This window comes from Coenobita brevimanus, chromosome 87 (assembly GCF_032717465.1).
Source record: "Coenobita brevimanus isolate Jiangsu-jjx chromosome 87, ASM3271746v2, whole genome shotgun sequence".
Classification (NCBI taxonomy): Eukaryota; Metazoa; Arthropoda; class Malacostraca; order Decapoda; family Coenobitidae; genus Coenobita; species Coenobita brevimanus.
Genome location: NC_137040.1, coordinates 27,053,754 through 27,074,857, shown reverse-complemented (window position 1 = coordinate 27,074,857; position 21,104 = coordinate 27,053,754). Strand labels below are relative to the sequence as shown.

At 41.7% G+C, this 21,104-nt stretch overlaps 1 protein-coding gene across 4 annotated transcripts in view; it reads left to right on the top strand.

The window, feature by feature from the left end:
• Nucleotides 1-16,809, top strand: part of LOC145410983 (dehydrogenase/reductase SDR family member 12-like) — a 104,368-nt gene extending 87,559 nt beyond the window's left edge. For all 4 annotated transcript variants that reach the window (XM_080281040.1, XM_080281038.1, XM_080281039.1 and 1 more), the window contains 5 exons: nt 4,969-5,189; nt 6,306-6,441; nt 6,613-6,729; nt 7,038-7,140; nt 14,734-16,809. In XM_080281040.1, the coding sequence (XP_080137166.1) occupies nt 4,969-5,189; nt 6,306-6,441; nt 6,613-6,729; nt 7,038-7,140; nt 14,734-15,491 (1,335 nt within the window). In that variant the 3' untranslated portion in view covers nt 15,492-16,809. The remainder of the gene's footprint in view (nt 1-4,968; nt 5,190-6,305; nt 6,442-6,612; nt 6,730-7,037; nt 7,141-14,733) is intronic.
• The last annotated feature ends 4,295 nt before the right edge of the window (nt 16,810-21,104 follow it).

Genomic DNA, 21,104 nt, shown 5'->3' with positions numbered 1-21,104 from the left:
TCACCAGTTTCAGATACTGGTTGAGTTGTATGTAGCCTACATGAATGATGTGATGGATGTAACACCATGAAAGTGTATGGATCTTAACCTTGCAAGAACACACGGGAAAGACCTACAGTATAGAGGAATTGTAAGCATAGCTGGAATCAGTCCTGCAACTGTAAGTCGTGTTGTCAAGTTGAAGAATGAGACTGACATGATCTCACCACACCGGAAGGGGAAATGTGGCCGTAAGAGGAAGACAACAGAGAGGGACGATGTTTACGTAGTAAGAGAGAGCTGAAATGACCCTCGGAAGACTATGATGCATTGAAGAGAGACTTGAAAGATATGGGTATACAAATGAGTTCGTCCACTGTCCGAAGACAACTGCTAGAAGTCAGCCTGTAAAGAAGCAACTCCTCACAGAGACCCTGCGAAAGAAACGGTACAAATGGGCCCTGAAGTTCAAAAACTGGACAAAGGAGCAGTGGAGATAGGTGCTGTTCAGTGATGAAAGTCAATTCTTCGTCCTTGGCCAGAGAAGTCAGCATGTACTGAGATCAACAGGAGAGAAGCTTCGTCAGGCTCGTATCGACCAGTCCGAGAAACACCCTCAGAGCAAAATGTTTGGAGGATGTTTCAGCTATTACGGAATCTGAAGCTTGCATCCAGTCGAAGGCATGATGCGATCACCACAAGACATCAAAGTTATTCAGAAGAGAGTTGATCCACAACTAGAAAAGACATTTGCTGATGGGCCTGGCATCTTTCAGCTGGCTTTAGCCCCATGCCACACATCGAAAAAGTGAAAAACTTCATGAATATGAAAAAGACTGAGGTGATGGAATGCCCTGGCAACTTTCCCGACTTGAAACCGATAGAGAATCTGTGGTCAATCTACAAGCAGCGCCCCCGTGGTATGGACTGTACAGCAAAAGAAAAACTGATTCAAGCCCTAACTGAAGTGTGGTACAGGGACCCTAAAGTCACTAGTGATTGCTCAAAATTAGTGGACTCGATGCCAACTCGCTTCTCAAGAACCAAGGAGGTCATATCCTATACCGGTACTGAAATATCAATATTTATGAATGTGTAATAAAACGATGGATGAAGTTTGACGTATTTGTATATCCTATCTTGAGTGTACAGTTGTTTAAATTAATTTGCACAGGGATGTACGTGAGCTTCTTGCCCAAGACCTCACCCTGGACATTGATGAACTGTTGGATCAACTGCAGGAAGAGAGTGAAGAACAGGGAGAGCCAGAGGAAAGGCCACTGGAAGAGATAGCAACAAGCATGCTGAAAGAAACTGTGGAATTGTATGACAGGCTCACCATCATCACCAACCAGGACACACATAAGGACAGAGTCGAGCAAACTGATGCATTAAGGTACAGCCACACTGAACGCTATTTGCTGAGAGGGCAGAGGGTAGCGGGCTGCCTAGCAGGTAGACGCAAGCGATGCTGTAGCCACATCAGAAGAGGGAAAATCGTGCGGGATATCAGTCATTGTTTAGTGCCTATCACACCCACTCAGTGCAGTGTCACTGTCAAAACTCTCTAGAAAATTGCTCCTGGGTGGGACTTTGAGTCTTATCATGAGCCCACAGAAGTGGTGAGTGAGGTTTTGGGATTCAGTGTAGCAAATGCTGAGTGTTACTCAAAGCAACTGAAACAGATGTTAAAACAGTGACATCAGTTGTTAAAGCTGTCTGTGTTTTACATTACTACATCTTTGAGAAAAAGGGTTCTGACTCACGTCATTTATGTGTCCCTAAAGAATCAGTTCCAAGCAGACTAGAACCTCGATGCTGTCAGTATCGTTTCCAAAACAACACACTAAGAATGAGGGAAATCTTCTAAACTTATATCAATGGAACTGGAGCATTCCCCTGGCAAAATGACTATGCTTTACCAGAAAACATTTTGGCTACAGGTAATGGCTAATTATATTATTAAACATATCACATTTCATATTTAAACTGTATCAGCTGCATGGAGAATACTGTATTTGTATTATATATTTGGATAGCATTACCAGTCTTTATGATATTTATTTGTTTAAATCAGTGATGATCAGTAACAGAACAAATAATAATTCCATTGGGTCTAACTTTTACACATAAAATATATCGGCATTGCACACACACACTGAGGTGGTTTGGCCATGTGGAGAGGATGGAGGGTGAAAGACTGACGAAGAGAGTGTATGTGAGTGAGGTGGAGGGGGAAAGAGGGAGGGGGAGGCCGAGGATGAGATGGAGAGATGGGGTGGAGAGGTATATGAGAGAGGGGTGTGTGAGTTGGGAGCAGGGGGGTGAAATGGCGGGGGACAGGGCGACTTGGAGGCGATTTGTTTGTGGCCACCCCAAACGGGATTGAGACGTCTGGCAATAGATAGATAGATAGATTGCACATATTATTTAACTTTATTTTATACATGTTCTGTATAGAATATCTGTAAACTCAGTACGTGTGTTGAACTTACTACAGCCTGTAATTCTATTCCAGATTTACGTCTAATGGTGGCCTTTAGTATAGACAGGCACAGCCTTTTGTCAAATATGAAGTTCTTATATAGTACTGTAGTACGGGCTGCATGCTTTGTATTCATAAAAATATATATCGCCATCCATCATTAACCATTTTATTCATCAGAGAAAGGTGGCTCTACCAATAAATACGTTAGTATTGCCCAATCATACCATACTACAGTGAATCAACAGCTACATGCTCAACAATATTCATATAAAAGTGATCCACCGTATCCGTCAGAGAAAGATGGCCCAAATAATAAGTTAATAATAGCCTAGCATGACAGACTAATCGATGAGTCAGCTCAACTTATAACTTACCTATTACATTTAGTTGTTTACATATATCGTTCCAAAGTTTTATGAGGACATCTACAGTCTTGTGTTGGGGGTCCCTGGGGACCCACAGCGCCCTCCTTTGAAAAACAGAACGTATTTCTTCACCATTCATTCTTCGATTACGTCTGCTGTACGTCAACATCGTCTTGCGCAAGGCCTTGTGGGCCTTGGTCTGGCGTCTCGCGAGCCACTAGGCGATTTTAACCAACATGTTGGTTCATGCAACGGGGAGGGGAGCGGGAAAATGGTGAGCTTTGCGGGAGCCCACTATCCGCGTACAGCCCCGTACACACTGGGCAACAAGTTGCAGCCTCACGACCTGCAACATGTTGCCGACAGGTAAGAGTGTTCACACTAAAGAATCACAAGTTGCGCCACTTGTCGAGCAACACCCGTGGAGGATGGACGACAGCCCACATCAACTTGCGCAACATGATGCACAAATGACCTCGAGCCAGAACGGCGCATCAGTGCGTGCAACTCGGCCCGCAACACCAAAAATCGGTGATTTTCAACACGTTCCGCAACTTCATGCCCAGTGTGTACGGGGCTTACGGTATGCCCAGGCGCATTAGATAATGCGTGTTTGTTCTTGCCTCTCACCCGCTAGGCAACCCGTTACCCTCTACCCTCCCGGCAAATCGTTAATCGCGTTCAGTGTGGCCGTACCCTGTCAGTGATGTGAGGCGGCAGTACACAGAGATGTTTTGGGAAAGAGTGAATGCTCGGCAACAGACGATCGCACTTTTTTCGAGTTCGTCAGGAAACTTAACAACAACCATCCTCTGGCAACGATTGAAGCCCGGAAGACAATGCTTAACCAGACAAAGAGGTTATGTCCATCGTTTCCTTCATGGACTTTGAGGGGCTTACTCCAACGACAAATGGGACCAGCCAACCACATCTCGACAGCGAATGCAGCGATTGGGGTCTGGGCCCTGGGGACGCCAGGGAAAGCGAGTGTGGCCAGCAGAGCTGGTCAGGCTAGTGACTAGACAATAATAAAAAAAAATTAGGAACCTTCCTTATGTATTTTCAATCGCTTCCTGTGTATGAGTACGGTACCAGAGTAAATGTCAGAAGGGTATTTTTTGGAGGGTTTGGGTGGAATATGGGGTGAAAATGGCGACTTTGGAAATGTTAAGCCTAGGTTAGCCCTTTCTAATGGAAACATGGAACGTATACAGCAGAAAAGTATACGGCATGTGGCCAGGCTACATTACCTGCGTTAAAGGAGGGAACACTGTATATGTATTTATGTAAACCTTTTATGTCTTGTTTCATGTTCATCATGAACAGTTAAAGAATATGTGCCTTGACTGTTTCCTCAAATATCATACTTTCCAACAGTATATACTCTCTCTCTCTCATTGATACCATTTCTCTCTCCTATCAGTAAGTAGTCTTAGTTGATATTACAGTTCTGTAGAGTGCTGTATTTTAGGTTGTACCAGTATTGTAATAAACTTATCAAAACCACACTCAAAACACGATAGCACATACTAGAACTTTGGAACCCTCAAAAAAGTTAGAAGCAGCCTGTTCCTGTTTATTGTATAAAAACTCCACATTTAATGTGTATTATCTTTGCTGGCATATGGATACTTTAAGGTAAATGGCATGAACAATGCATTGTACGGTGAGAGTCTGCAGTACAGTACAGTATGAGCACTACTGTATTTTTTTGTTTGTTACTTCAAACAACATTATGGAATTTTTTGTTAGTAATTTTGTGAAGATATTGTTTCATCAGCAACTTAACAGCTTAACTAAGAAGCACCTGTAACTATACAGTAGTTCATTCACATTAACTTGGCCCAGTTTTATTTATTTATTTTTTGCAAGGGGCTCCTACACTCCTCATGGGGCAACACAGGATTAGATGATGTATGTATGCATATTTAATGTAGCTCTGTGGAAGACAAAGACATAGCTATGGCTTTACATTTCTGTATTTCCAAGGAACTTTGTGAGTAGTGTCATATTCTAGTGTTTATCTCATGTTACAGCTCAGTATTAAAAATGGGGAGATGGAGAGATGTCAGTTTTAAGTAAAGTGAACAGCATATACCAGCATGATCTAAAACCAACCACCTTAATTCCCAACAGAAGATACACTTGCACATAGTGGACCTAAGCCAGCCAAGGGATGTAATATTGTGGGTGGAAAAGTTTGCAGCACAGCATGACAAACTACATGTACTAGTCAATAATGCTGGCTGCATGGTGCACGAGCGATGCCTGGATGAGGATGGGGTGGAGGTCAACTTTGCTGTCAACACTCTGGCTGTCCACATTATCACCAACACCCTCATTCCTCTCCTACAGAAGTGAGTGCCAGACAAACAAGATACTGTGAGATATAATTAACTTCATTTCGTGTCAGAACATCTTTATCGCTCCATCAAAAACATGGAAACCCAGGGCAAGGCTATTCATTTCAGATATTTAAGGTACAAATGACCAGTTTCACAAGCTTAAGTGGCTTTATACAGTGTCCCACAAGATTATTTAGGAAATTCAGATTATTTTAGGACTAGTTTTGTGTAAAAACTATTGTATCACCGTGGGTCCAGTTCTCAGCTGGTAGGAAACTACCAGTATTGATGACTTTATAGGTGGTCTCCCTCATAATTGGAGAGGTATATGAATAAGGGTGGTATGAGTTAGTGAGATGGCAGTCTGATGGTAGAGGACAGGGTGATATGGATATTTTTTTTTTTCTTTTTACCCACTTTGGGATTAAGGTGGTTGACTATAGTCAGATAAACAAATGATAGCTTGCTGTATTAAAGTTCCATTGCTACCTTCAAAGTTAATTTCATAGCGTCCCTTTACAGTACCGAGTACCAAATGTTTGGAAAAATTTGTGATATTTTAAAATACATTCCTGATTAGGTATATAGACTGTTTGTTGTTGTTGCTGTTGTTGATCAACCTGTCTGTCTGGCCATACAGACCCATCAACTGCAGGCAAGCAATTCCCCTGCAGGACAGTCCCATGCACTGAACTGATGGTCCCTTGCAGCTGACAATACCTTGTGATATGGGGACAATTGCAGAGGTTTGGTTCCTGAATGAACACCGCATTTGCAGCACTCCATCCAGTTAACAGGGACACCATAGCAGGCTCCACACCATCGTGTTATCTTGCTGTATGATTACCACCCAGCAAAGTAAATAGTTTCCTGGGTTGCAGGAAACCATTAGGCTTATCACTGAGGGTAGAGACACCTGAAGTGGAAAGATGTAATAAAAAGTGACAGGAGGAAATGGAGAAATAGGAAGAGACAGGCAGACAAAGAGGTAGAATGATTACAAATGAAGGAAGAGATAGACAGCCTTACATCAAGTATGGGAGTCACCACCACCTACCACCTGGACTGCTTGTAAACTATTCTTTCAATAATCAGTCTTCTGGACCTAAGCTCTCCGTTAACACCCAGGTCGGAGGATGCCCGTGTGGTGATTGTGAGCTCAGCTGGCCTTCTGAATGTGCGGCTTGATCCTCATGACCTCATGCACCTTAACATGGAACCCTTCATGGGAAACCTTGTGTATTCACAGAACAAGAGGCAACAGGTATGTATATGCATGTGTTATTAGTGAGGACTGGCATGCACATACTTAAAGCTATAACCATATGGCCAACACAGTTTAACAAAATTCAGGTCTTAGTGTTATTTAAATAGCTGTACATATCTGGCAGTATCATTTCCGACCTAACACTATGAAACCCATGTGGTACTGCAGGTGGTAATGACACTGTGGTATGCCCAGAGGTTTGACAAGATTCATTTCTCCTCCATGCATCCTGGCTGGGTCGACACCAATGCCATCCGCACCTCCATCCCTCAGTTCTATGAAACGGTAACAACTTACATTGTGCATTGTACATAAGTATACAGTACTCATAACATCAAAACAATGACCATTGAGAATTGTGTACTTTGACTGTAATGTACTATCTGTGTAACATTAACTGTGAGATTAAAGTAAAAGTACGGTACTGTACTGTATAATAAAATCCATGACATATACCATAAATATTTAGGGCCGTATTGTACCAAATGCATTGCACAACAAGAGTAAGCATTTCAAAACTTACCAGTTGCAAATTGGAGGTCATAGTAAACTCACCCTAAGAGAAGAATAAGAGTCCATGTGTTGTGGTGCAGATAAAGGATAATCTGAGGACGCCTGCTCAGGGAGCTGACACTGCAGTCTGGCTGGCCATCTCCAAGGCAGCTCTCAAGCATCCAAGTGGACTCTTCTTTCAAGGTAATACAACTGAGATAGTCATCCATAATGAATCATAATCATCAGAGTCAGCTCATTACTGAACCTCTGCACTTGAAAGGGGTAAGCTATACCGTACCTCACTACATTGACTTGTGACAAGCAGGCTGTGGCTGATAGTTACACCAGAGAAACAAGTGTTTCCCAGCTTAGTTACTCAGCCAGAGAAGAATGTTAAATCTTAGTGACACAGCAATTATTTGTTCTGAACTGTGGGTCAGCTCAAGCTCTATCCTGTCACTGTGACTACTGTAGTGTACTGTATATTTAACATCAAATCTCATCACAGTTGTTGTTGATGTTGAGTAATCCCAGTCTATCTGGCCAAATAGATCCATCAATCACAGGCAAGCAGCCACCCCTGCAGAGCCATCCTGTGAAGTGAACCGATGCTCCTTTATGACAGACAGCACCTTGCCACAACAAGGTACAGGGAAGCGTGTAGAGGTTTGGTTCCTGGCCAGACATGCATTGCATCTCTCTATCCAGTCAACAGGGGCACCATTGTAGCCTCCACATCACCTCATTATCTGGTTATATGGTTACCACCCAGAATTGTAAGTGGTTTATTGGTTTTCAGGAAACCATCTCATTAAAACTAAAAACAAAACTATGGAAAACTTCTCTGAACTATATAGAATAAATTTAAAATATCACTTCACCACTGAAGAATATGCTGTGCAAGCACGCACAAAAATGTGTGTCACCACAGGCATCCAGAACCTTCAACCAAATCTTAATCTCATGAACATCCTCCAGATATTCATCCCACAGAAACTGGCCTTTATTGCCATACAACAAAGGTGTCGTCACTTTTCTACTTCACTACAGTAAACATCATTCTAACATTATTTCCCCCCCCCCTCCAAAAAAAAAAAAGAAATGGATAAGCAAGATTCAGAGATGTGATGCAAAAACACTGAATAAGATAACTGTCAACAGTGTGCCCAGGCCTCGCATCCATTGACTCATCTCACAAACATTTTTTTTTTTTTAATCCCACCTCACAGGTACAAACCATCCTACCAATTTTTAATTCTTTTCTCTTTAGATGTAGCGTACTTCAAAAACACTTTATGAGATAAACCTATCCCATCAACTACCAGTTTAAAAAAAAAAAAAAAAAAAAAAAAAAAAAAAAGGTTATGACCCTTGTCTTGTGCTTCCCCATAAATGTAATCCACCCATTTTTACCCTGTGATTCTTCTTCTGCTTCCTCAGCATCCATACCTCACTTTCTCATTCATTCAAGCACAACATCCTTCCACCTTCCTCTTGACCTTCCATGCCTATTCCCACCCTCAGACTTACTCATATACCTATACTGTATATTCATTCATTTATCATTCATCATCCATTCCCAGTTTACCCTACGTAAGCACGAGTGTAGGGGCCCAGAGCTAGTCTATTCAGTCATGACATTTATGGTAAGTGTGACTATCCCCTCTAACCTAAGTGGCATTATGTGAAGTGAATAGGATAATGGATTCCTAGTTCCAGGTATCAAAGACCATGAGGCACTAATTCAAAGTAAATATATTTGGCAAGGAGTGGAGTAGAAGTGGGAAAAAGAGAATGACAAGAAAAGATGAGAAGACAAAGAAACAAGGACAAGGCACTATACAGATAAGATAGAACATAAAAAAATCAATAAAATCTAGGAGAGAAAGTATAAAACTAAATATCACACAAAAGACCAGTACCATCCATCCATCATCCAATCCTATGTTGCCTCACGAGGAGCACGTAAGCCCAGGGCTAGGCAAGTTGGTCCTGACATTTAAGATGAGAGTGACCAGCCTCACTCATCCCTGAGTAGCATTACATGAGCAGTAAACCCCAACCACCCTTTGGATATAAACCTGCACCGGCTTAATCTGATTGGAGCACCTTAATTACCCACTAAACCACCAGGCACCATAAGTTGGTTATATGGTTACCACCCACCATAGTAAATGGTTTCCTGGTGTACAGGAAACCATTTGGCTTGTCACTCAGTGTAGAGTCACCCATAGGCTGAAGAAAGAGGAAAGAATGAAGGAAAGAAAGACGGAAGAGGGAGTGTAAAGTTATCTATAGGCAGAAGGAAGAGGATAAAATGAAGGAAAGAAAGACAGAAGAGAAAGGAAGGAAGAAAGGAAAAGACAGAGACCCAAAGCAGCACTACATCGAGTGAGTGGACGGTGAGTGCCCCCACCTACCACTACAAGTTAAAAATAACATTAGATGGTCCACAGAAAAGGTCTTGGTTCACATAAAATACCAGCTAAAGGAGGAGGATGGCCAAGACAAAACAGAGAGGGAAAAGACAGGTGATGATCAGTGCAATAGTGAGGGCAGTCAAGAACATGATGAGCTGACAAGGTCATGTCACAGTTACAACAAAGTGGAGGAGGATCTTTAAACATCAAATGGCCATGGGTCAGACGGGTATGGCCAATCCCGAGACATGTCATAACCATCTCCCAATGGCAACTACGATGACAAGGGGCAGATGAGGTGTCACAAAGTGTTTAACAACATGAAGATTAGCATAACTAGCTGAGGACAAGCAGGATTGCCAGCACTGAGTAAGAAGCACTGAGGAGGCAGGAAAGATGTCTAACAATGGAGCGGAACAGCAATGTATGCAGGGTGATCTGACGGCAGTACAAGCTCCTAAGGCATCAACAGTCTCATTGCCCGGGATACCAACAAGACTTGGCACCCAACAGAACTCTACAAACTTACACTTCACTGACACCTGGAACAGCCATTCTAGAATTCGAAGGACAATAGAGCGAGACCATGAGGCCAAACACAAAAGAAGAAGGGAGCTGGGAGAGTCTAAAAACCAAATATATGACTTAGAAGGATAAATATAAGCCTGCTGCACAACAACCATTAATGCATGAAGTTCAGCAGCTAAAACAGAAGCCACCACGGGTAGCCCGTATGCATAAGAGTGATCAAGATATGAGACTGCATATCTCAAACCCCTAGATGTCTGAATCATCAGTATAAACATGAACAGCAGAAGGCTGTTCATGCAAGTGAACATAGAAGGACAAACAGAGAGTAGCAGAAGCACAAGATTTTGCACAAGGCAAAATGGAGAAACAGACAGATAAATGTAGCAAAAGCCAGGGAGGAAAGGTGGCTGGTCAGAACAAACGAACATTTTTTACTTTAAGTGGAAAAGAAGCAGGGAAGGGATTGAACAGGGAAAGAATTAGAAGGATTGCAGCAGGAGTGATAGGAGTAATCAGCAACAGAGGGAGGCAAGTAGAGAACTAACTGACCAGGAAACTGATGAAGCCAGGCATAATAATGGAAGGATAAAACTGCCCATCAGCAATACAGTGAACGGATCCTTGATTCGACGTAGAGGCTTTCAACAAGAGAAGATTGGAAAGCACCAAGAACTAATCAAAGACAAAGGTGGTGGACATAGCCAGTTGACATAAAACATTATTGGATGCAGAAGAGTAAACCTGACACCTATAATCTAATTTTATCAAAACAAGAACTTTACAAAGATGTGGGAGGGTCTTATGATCTGCACCCCAAGACACACAAGACAAGGTCTGGAGTAGGCAGATGCATTGGAGGGCAGTAACCCATACAGAAAAGATGATGTGCTTTTCACATCAACTGACTGTCAAACATGAGGCCAAGGAATGTAACAGAAGACTGAAAGGAGCAGTTTATCATGAAGAGCAAGAGGTGGTTGAGAGATATGGCAGTGGTGAGTATAAGTGATTGCACATGACTTGGAGGTGGTGAACCAGAATCCATGAGTCATTGCCTGAACATGAGGCTTGGGTAATTGCTGACTGCATAAGACATTGCTGCATAATTGTGTTAGAACCAGCGGCCGCGATTGCAAAGTCTATCTATCTATCTATTGCCAGACGCCTCAATCCCGTTTGGGGTGGCCACAAACAAATCGCCTCCAAGTCGCCCTGTCCCCCGCCATTTCACTGCCCTGCTTCCAACTCACCCCCCCCCTCTCCCATATACCTCTCCACCCCATCCCTCCATCTCATCCTCGGCCTCCCCCTCCCTCTTTCCCCCTCCACCTCACTCATATACACTCTCTTCGTCAGTCTTTCACCCTCCATCCTCTCCACATGGCCAAACCATCTCAGTGTATTCCTCATAACGCTTCCTATCACATCCACATCCACACCACAACGTTCCTTTATATCCTCATTCGTCAGCCTGTCTCTCCACGTGACTCCACAGGCTCCTCTTAAATAACTCATTTCCACTGCTCTCACTCTTGACTTGTGTCCTTCCAACAATGTCCAAGCTTCACTTCCGTATGTTAGAGTTGGTATCACAATACTGTCATGTAGTAACTTTTTCACTTCCATGCTCACTTCCCTGTTTCTTATCACTGCTTTCAAGGAACCAGCAACCTTTCTTCCCTGCTGTACCCTTTCAAGCACTTCACCCTCCAAACCTCCATCCTTACTCATCACACTACCCAAATGCTTAAACGTACTCACATTTTCCAATTCCTCACCATCCAACCTCGCTGTACATTCACTAACTTCACCTCTCTCAAAGACCATCACTTTACTCTTCCCTACATTCACCTTTAGGTTCCGTTTCTTACACACCCTCTCAAACTCATCCACGAAGCCTTGCAGCTCCCCTTCTTCTTCACTCAACAACACAGTATCATCTGCAAACAACAGTACAGGGAGTTTCCAAACACTATCCTCTCTCACCAGGGCCACTCCAACATCCACTACCCTACCTTGTACCTCTTTTATTACCCCATCCATGTACAGATTGAACAACCATGGAGACATGACACATCCCTGTTTCAAACCAACTTTCAAAGAAAAAATTCACTTAGTTCACCATCCACACGCACTGCAGCCTTCGCACCATCGTACATACTCTTCACAGCATTCAACAACTTCCCATCTACTCCATATATTCTTAACACTTTCCACAATCCTTGTCTATCCACCCTGTCATATGCTTTCTCCAAATCCATGAAAGCCGCATACAACTTCTTTCCCTTCTCTAGAAACTTTTCCACTAAAGATCTAAGAATGAATATCTGATCTACACAACCTCTTCCCTTCCTAAAGCCTCCCTGTTCTTCTCCAACTAATTTCTCTGTTCTTTCTCTAACTCTGTCTATAAGTATCCTACCATACACTTTTCCTATTATACTAAGAAGACAAATGCCCCTATGATTACCACACACTTCTTTTTCCCCTTTTCCTTTGTACAAGGGAATAATTATATAATTGCAAAGTCATCAGCATATAAAGATGAACATACACCCGATGGAAAGGAAGAGACAGTACTGTAAATAGCAATAAAAAAAAGTTCGTTACTAAGAACACAGTGGTGTGGAGCACCTTCAAACTATGGAAGACAGTGAACCACATACAGTAAAGCCCCAAGTTTCGTGCCTAATCGGTTCCGTGAAATGTACCACGAACCATGAACCGCTGAAGTTGCGGCACTGATCCTATTGGTTCTGGGTCCCGTACCAACTCCCTATAAAACCCATTTATGCAATGTAAAATTTACTGATCAGTTTACTAATTGGTTCTCCCATGTCAGCTCCCCATAAAACCCATTTGTGCAATGTAAAATTTACTGATCACACAAGAAAAGAAACTAGTGTTAACACAAAGTACAGGCATACCCTGGTTTAATGATGCAATTGGTTAAGTAAAAACCCATTGCTAGGTGAGGTATCAGTATCTCGGGGTAGATTTAACATGTAAAATATAGGGATGTGTTCTTGAGCCTTGGGTTTCCCCCCAACCAAGTCCTAAACCCACCCAAATGAGTCCAGAAAAAAAATTTAAAGCCATTCTAAATGGCCTAACAGCTGTAAAAGAAGTTAACCTAAGCCAAAAACCACTGCCCATCTCGCTTGTACCCAGTCAAGGTCACTGGAGAATACAATCTCCGACTCATATTCAAACTCGGTAGAGAAGAAGCGGTAGCATTGTATGCAATCCCACCATCAGACAGTCCCGGGACATTTAAATGAACATCTGTTATGCATAATAACAATGTATGAAAATCCAAGGTGCGACTTGTTGTAACAGAGAAGCATCACAACAAGTCACATTTAACCTTTGACTTGCTTCATTACCATCATAAACACCCATTAAAGTTTTCAAACAGTTTACCATCCACACCATAAATACATAACTCTTTCCATAATCTTTCTTTCAGTCTTTTTTATTTGACTTACAGCAAATATTTGAGCTACATATCCCCTACTATGGTCACGGTGCATGAGTCTGAAGATTTCAATATCATTCCCTGGCAACCTACCGGTCAACAGTGCGTCCGATTTCGTGAATAATATGATACACAAAGAAAACATTTGTCAGTATTATTTGAATGGCCAAATATGCAGGCAGTAATGAAGAATATGGTTAATTCACTCAGTTTAAGTTTCAGGGAATAAATACTGTAGCAGATAACTATTTTTGTTAATTTAAAATGTAGTTCTAAGACTCCAGAGAGAGAGAGAGAGAGAGAGAGAGAGAGAGGCAGTGCATCCAGCTGAGTTATGACATACTGAGATACAGTATTCTGCAGATAATAATCCAGGAAATAAGGGTACAAGATAACCTACATATTATGGTATGTCAGAATACAACGCAGATATTTTGTAATTAACATATAGTAGATCAGCTGGGTGCAATACTGGGAGCGGAGGGCAGTGTTTGAGCCCTTCATAATTTATAATCAGCGACCATATAAATGAACAAACAGCTGTCTGCAACAGTTTTTATTCTTTGAAACTCAAAATCGGCTATAATTAACCATGTTCACTGCTGCCTGCCTATTTGGCCATTTAAGTAATACTGACAACTGTTTCTTATGTATATCATGTTGTATATGACACTGGATGCACTGTTGACTGGTAGGTTGCCAGGGCATGATAATGAAACGTTCAGACTCATGTGGCCCGACTTTAGGAGCCACCTGTTCTCCAAGTAGGCATTCTGACATCTCCCTTATCTTCTCTATCATAATTCTTTCAAATAAGTTAACTTTCCTGTAACACTGAGCAAACTTAATCCACCATAATTTTTGCACTGATTTCATTCACCTTTGAATGATAACTTGCTAATACAAAACAATAAAAAACACCATTACACTAAAAGCATTGAAGCACCTTCAGTACAGTAATACACATTCTTCTGACTTATGCGTTTTGGTTGTAACTTGAATGTATGGTACAAATACACTTATGTCTGACTGTAAAGCAGATTTATAGTTAATTGTTTTCAAGCCTGTAGCGGCAGCAGCAGCAGCAGCAATAGTAGCAGAAGTTGCAGCCCCACATTCATCTGAAATCTAAACCCAGTGGACTGTAGGCTGAAGCTCCCTCCCTTCTGCAGCCCACCATCCCCTTTTTGGGGGATACAGAGGGAGTTGAGGGACATTTGTATCAACACTATAGAAGCACGAGCTAATTTATCTGCAGCTTAACAATAAATTTTAAGTACAAAAACTGTCACTTTAGTGAAGTACCTTTACCGAACACTATAGAATCATAGACTTATAAGTACAACAGAGTATTTTTCCTTACAGACAGAGAACCCGTGTCAACCCATCTCCCTCTGGCCTGGACAAAAACAAGCATAGAGGAAGAAGACCTGCTAATGAAGAACATCCAAGACATCTACCTCAAGGTGCATGACCGAGCTTACAACCCCCCAGCACCTCCGACATCAGCAGAACCCAAGAAGGAAACTGATACAGTAACAAAGGAATCTACAGCAAACACAACACCCAGTGAACAAACCACATCTCCCGTTAAAGAAACAAAAGCTGAGGTGGAAATAGTAAAGATACCTCCACCCCCAGCACCCCGTAGAGATGAGCCACAGAATGCTCCAGCCCTTACAAATCCACCTGCTAGTATGTCTAATATACCTGCCACTGAATCTGTAGTTAAGCAGTCAAAGGAAGCTGAGAGACCAACATCCTTAGAAGTCAAAGCTGAAGTAAACAGCCAGCTCTCTTCACCTGAACCTTATGTGACTCCGGAGAAACCCAAAGTGGAAGATATTGCTGGCACCCACACACCATCGCCTGACAAACAAGAGCCTTCTTCCCCTGAAAGCACAACTCCACAAGTTACTGAGACCCCCAAATTGGAACCCTCTGATCAGCTAACATCAGCCATCAGTGACATGAAACTAATGCCCAAGACAGAACCTCCAGCAGAACACACTCAATCTGATGCACCAACTCAAGAAAAAATACTTAAAGCACCAAATCCAGACCCAACATTAAGCCAAGATGCAGAAGTAAATAAAGAAATTAGTGCCACCCCAAGCACTTAGGGAAAGAAAAAAAAAAAATCATCATTCAATGCACAAAGCTAATGAAACTTTGTAAAACAGAAATCCATGAAATTTAAAAAACCTGAAAGAAGCAATACATACTGATGCTTGCAAAGTACTGCATAAATGGGAAATATAGTCAGTCCTCACTTAGTGTCTGGGATGTGTGCAAACAAAGTGCTACTTTAACTTATACCGGTAACTGAAATATGCTTACAGCTTGTGGTTGAAAAATTATAAGCACAAAAAATGTACAGATTAATACAAGACACTCATTTCTATCTTTAAAGAACTTTGAAGTCAGTCATGAACACCTTTAGGTGATAATAGGAGTTATTTCATTTATGTAATTTATTGCTATAAAGCACCTATAAAACAATATCAAATGAATGCTGTATCTTCAGATACGCATTTATACCATAAATACCCCCAAACTATAGTGCCAAATCAGTTGGCATAATTGGGCCATACTACAGCCATATATAGAGTGAAATATCACTTACATATTTATGTATACTGCATTTAGAGATGTGTTGATTCTTGGATGCATACCAGTACTGAGTACTACAGAAATGCTTGTTTGTGTTACTAAACTCTGCCATGAATGTTCCTAGTCCATTAACATGTACAGATTACAGTATATAGAAAACTTATGAGGTGTACAGTTTAATTCATGGTCAAAGATTTTATCAAATATATTTATGTTTACAGTGTATGCTAAACTGTAGCAGTAACAAATTACTGCAACTTCATTTCCATCTTTAATATAAAATGTTTGTATCAAAATACCTTGTGTATGACTGGTGTCCCCCCAAATCAATCAACTAATGACTCTGTAGGAGGGATAAAGTATAGGGTTGTAGGTTACAGTCATGAGCTGTAGTTTATGCTGATCCTCTACTCCTATTTCTTGCAAAAGAAAATTACAAGAAAATTGTAACCTGGGTTTCACACCAAATGGAGACCTGTTATTCATTGTCTGGAGCTTTGCTAGACAGGATGAGTAACATTCATCACAAACAACTCCTCATGTAATCAAACAAGGCTTTAAACTACCACCTTAACACTGGACAACAGGCATTCATTCATGATGAAACCCTGGCCACAACCTCCCTCCAGCCATTGGTAGAATCAGAGAGAACAGAAATTATGGCTCCTGGCTTTACCTGGATAGCCTTATACCTTCCAGAATTATACACTCTTTAGGAAGTTGTAGTTTACATTAAACTTATGAGTGCTGGGGTATCCTTCAAGGAGATAGATCACCTGGCAACACATTCAATAAAATCCTCAACCCTTTGGCTGCAGTGAGTTTTTATGAGCTGCATACAAAAATCCAGTGTAATCTGGAATAAAATATAAAAACCTAATTCTCAGCCAAATATTAATGGTGACAGTTTATATTTTTAATGTCCTAGGTTTTCAAGCACAGTAAAATTCTCTGGAAGGACAAAATCATCATTCATTCATTCATCATCCAATCCTACGTTGCCCCATGAAAAGTGTAGGAGCCCGGGGCTAGGCAAGTTGGTCCTGACATTTAAGATGAGAGTGACCAGCCTCACTCATCCCTGAGTGGCATTACGTGAGCAATAAATCCCAACCACCCCTTGGATATAAACCTTCACCGGCTCAATCCAATTGGAGCTCCGTAACTACCCACTAAACCACCAGGTGCCAAAATTTGGTTATATGGTTACCACTCAGCATAGTAAATGGTTTCCTGGTATACAGGAAACCCATTTGGCTTGTCACTCAGTGTAGAGTCATCCACAGGCAGAAGGAGGAGGAAAGAATGGAGGGAAGACGGAAGGGGGAGTGTAAAGTCACCTGTAGGCAGAAGGACGAGGAAAGAATGAAGGAAAGAAAGACAGAAGAGGATAGAAGGAAAGAAGGATGAAGGAGAGGAAAGGGCAGACACACGAGAGCAGCACTACATCGAGTGAGAGGATGGTGAGTGCCCCCACCTACCATCAGAAAGGACAAAATCATATCATACAAAATCGATAAGAAAATCAGATGATGCTTTACTTCCTCCGGAAAAAAAAAAAAAAATCCTTACTTAGGCAAATGTGTTTTATGGACTGGAAGTTAAACCATGTGCCAAAATCATTTGATTATATCCTAAAATTTGCTGAGTTTTTTAGGATAAAAAGAAAGCTCAGAGACTTAAATTAGAACAATGTGGGAGTCTCAGTTTGAAAAATGTTCAATTGAGGCTGACTTTCATGCCTATGAGTAATGACTGTGTGGCTTGTTACCAAGCTTGTAGCTACATTCACTCTCATGGTAGTACTTTACCTCCCTGGTTCAATGGTGGCCACAATTTCAGTGATGAACAAGCACTCAGAAGGTTGTTAAGTGATTCTGTTGACATACTGGTTAAATAATCACCTAAAGTATAAATAAATATAGCATTCATAATCATTTCTTTCATGTTCCTTGTATTACTGGTGCCATATACAGTACAGTGATCCCTTGGCTGCCACACATAATTGGTACTGTGCCTAGTGCATAATAATGAAACTGCATGGTGATGAAAGCCCAGAACCCATGGGATTTATCCTAATTTGTACCGGGCACCTTCCTAGTAAACCCAAATTTTCCCTTTTACAACAATTTGGACCCCCTAAATACTGTACATATGTACATGATATTATGGCAGGTATCAGAAACATACATAGGAATGTTTACGTTAACAATGATGAAAAGGGCATAATAAGGAAGAAACACGTACCATACAGAGACGTGAGATGGGCTTATGGCAAGGGGTTCTGAGGCTTGAGGTTTGAGAGTTAGTGGTCTCCACTACCTGGGATTATCTCCTCGAGTAGTGTCTCATCTTTGAATCCCCCATAGCCATAAAAAACCACAGATTTTACACCACCATTGTCTGCAGAAACCGGCACAGGTGCACAATAATGAAGATTTTAGCCCCAAAATACGCAATAATGGCAGAAGTGCTATGGTCAGACTCAAATATGAAGTCCGTTTGGGTGGGGCCTGCGTGGGGATTTCCCTCTCTACGGCTCTGCCAAACCTCCTCTCTCTCTCTCTCTCTCTCTCTCAGTTGATTGAGAAAGTTTTTATATATTTATAAGTTTTGTTTTCTTCTATACTGTTTCGACCTTTTTTCCACACCACCACTGAGGTAAAAGTCTTGGCGTGTTTTTTTTTTTATAGAGGTTTCCCCAGTAGGCATAAGTCTTCTCTCTGATCTTTCTTCTAGAAAATACTTGTTCACATTGTAAAAAAATTCTTTCTCCCAACTGTGGAGCACACGAGAGCGAGTCGGAGTAGCTGCCATGGTGGGTGGGCATCAGGGAGGATGTGACCGGTCACCTGTAGTCTGAAGTGGGTGTCCTTGACCTCTGGCAACGTTGGAAAGCGACGTTGTCACGTGGTGTGGAATTTATACAAATCATTGCTATTATCCTAAAAAGCGACACATTCATAGCACTATATAGCCTTATTTAATATATTTAATAAGTACAGAATATTTAATATACAATTTCAAATAGTAAATAGCTGACATATGACGGACAGAGAGATAGGTACTGGGGTTGATGTGGCAGAGCTGTAGAGAGGGAAATCCCCTCTCGGGCCCCACCCAAACGAACTTCATATTTGAGTCTGACCATAGCAGTGATAACGAAAACCACTACTGTAATACTAAGTGCTTGATAACCAAGGGATTACTGTACAGTATCTTTATCCCACTCTATTGTTTCATCTTTAACTCCCCATCAGGAATGCAGGAGTTCAGTGTTAAGCTACCCAGTCCAGACAGAAGATTGTCCTTCAAAGGTATGGTGAGCAGTGGACCCCAACCACCCCTCAGATTTAAATCCTTATGGGGTATATTTGGTTAAAGCACCTTAACCCACTAGATCATAAGGTATTAATATGTTGACTATATGGTTAACATGCAATGTACTAAATAGTTTTCTTTGTTCAGTATACCTAACTGAAGTGGATGCTGTGTTGACCTGGCAGGAAAATTCCATCAGAATTGTTCCAACAGATCGATAAAGTACTGTAATTAAGTACATGTAAAAACAATATTTGGATAGTGTTTGGAAACTCCCTGTACTGTTGTTTGCAGATGACACTGTGTTGTTGAATGAAGACGAAGGGGAGCTGCAAGGTTTGGTGGATGAGTTTGGGAGAGTGTGTAAGAAACGGAATCTAAAGGTGAATGTAGGGAAGAGTAAAGTGATGGTCTTTGAGAGAGGTGAAGTCAGTGAATGTACAGCAAGGTTGGATGGTGAGGAATTGGAAAATGTGAGTATGTTTAAGTACTTGGGTAGTGTGATGAGTAAGGATGGAGGTTTGGAGGATGAAGTGCTTGAAAGGGTACAGCAGGGAAGAAAGGTTGCTGGTTCTTTGATAGTAGTAGAATGGATGTGGAAGATGTGCAGATTGGCCTGGGAGGAAGGTAGAGTCCCGGAGGATTGGAAGTCAGGTATAATTATTCCCTTGTACAAAGGAAAAGGGGAAAAAGAAGTGTGTGGTAATCATAGGGGCATTTGTCTTCTTAGTATAATAGGAAAAGTGTATGGTAGGATACTTATAGACAGAGTTAGAGAAAGAACAGAGAAATTAGTTGGAGAAGAACAGGGAGGCTTTAGGAAGGGAAGAGGTTGTGTAGATCAGATATTCATTCTTAGATCTTTAGTGGAAAAGTTTCTAGAGAAGGGAAAGAAGTTGTATGCGGCTTTCATGGATTTGGAGAAAGCATATGACAGGGTGGATAGACAAGGATTGTGGAAAGTGTTAAGAATATATGGAGTAGATGGGAAGTTGTTGAATGCTGTGAAGAGTATGTATGATGGTGCTAAGGCTGCAGTGCGTGTGGATGGTGAACTAAGTGAATTTTTCTCTTTGAAAGTTGGTTTGAAACAGGGATGTGTCATGCCTCCATGGTTGTTCAATCTGTACATGGATGGGGTAATAAAAGAGGTACAAGGTAGGGTAGTGGATGTTGGAGTGGCCCTGGTGAGAGATGATAGTGTTTGGAAACTCCCTGTACTGTTGTTTGCAGATGATACTGTGTTGTTGAGTGAAGATGAAGGGGAGCTGCAAGGCTTGGTGGATGAGTTTGAGAGAGTGTGTAAGAAACGGAACCTAAAGGTGAATGTAGGGAAGAGTAAAGTGATGGTCTTTGAGAGAGGTGAAGTCAGTGAATGTATAGCGAGGTTGGATGGTGAGGAATTGGAAAATGTGAGTACGTTTAAGTATTTGGGTAGTGTGATGAGTAAGGATGGAGGTTTGGAGGGTGAAGTGCTTGAAAGGGTACAGCAGGGAAGAAAGGTTGCTGGTTCCTTGAAAGCAGTGATAAGAAACAGGGAAGTGAGCATGGAAGTAAAAAAGTTACTACATGACAGTATTGTGATACCAACTCTAACGTACGGAAGTGAAGCTTGGACGTTGTTGGAAGGACACAAGTCAAGAGTGAGAGCAGTGGAAATGAGTTATTTAAGAGGAGCTTGTGGAGTCACGTGGAGAGACAGGCTGACGAATGAGGATATAAAGGAGCGTTGTGGTGTTGATGTGGATGTGATAGGAAGCGTTGTGAGGAACACACTGAGGTGGTTTGGCCATGTGGAGAGG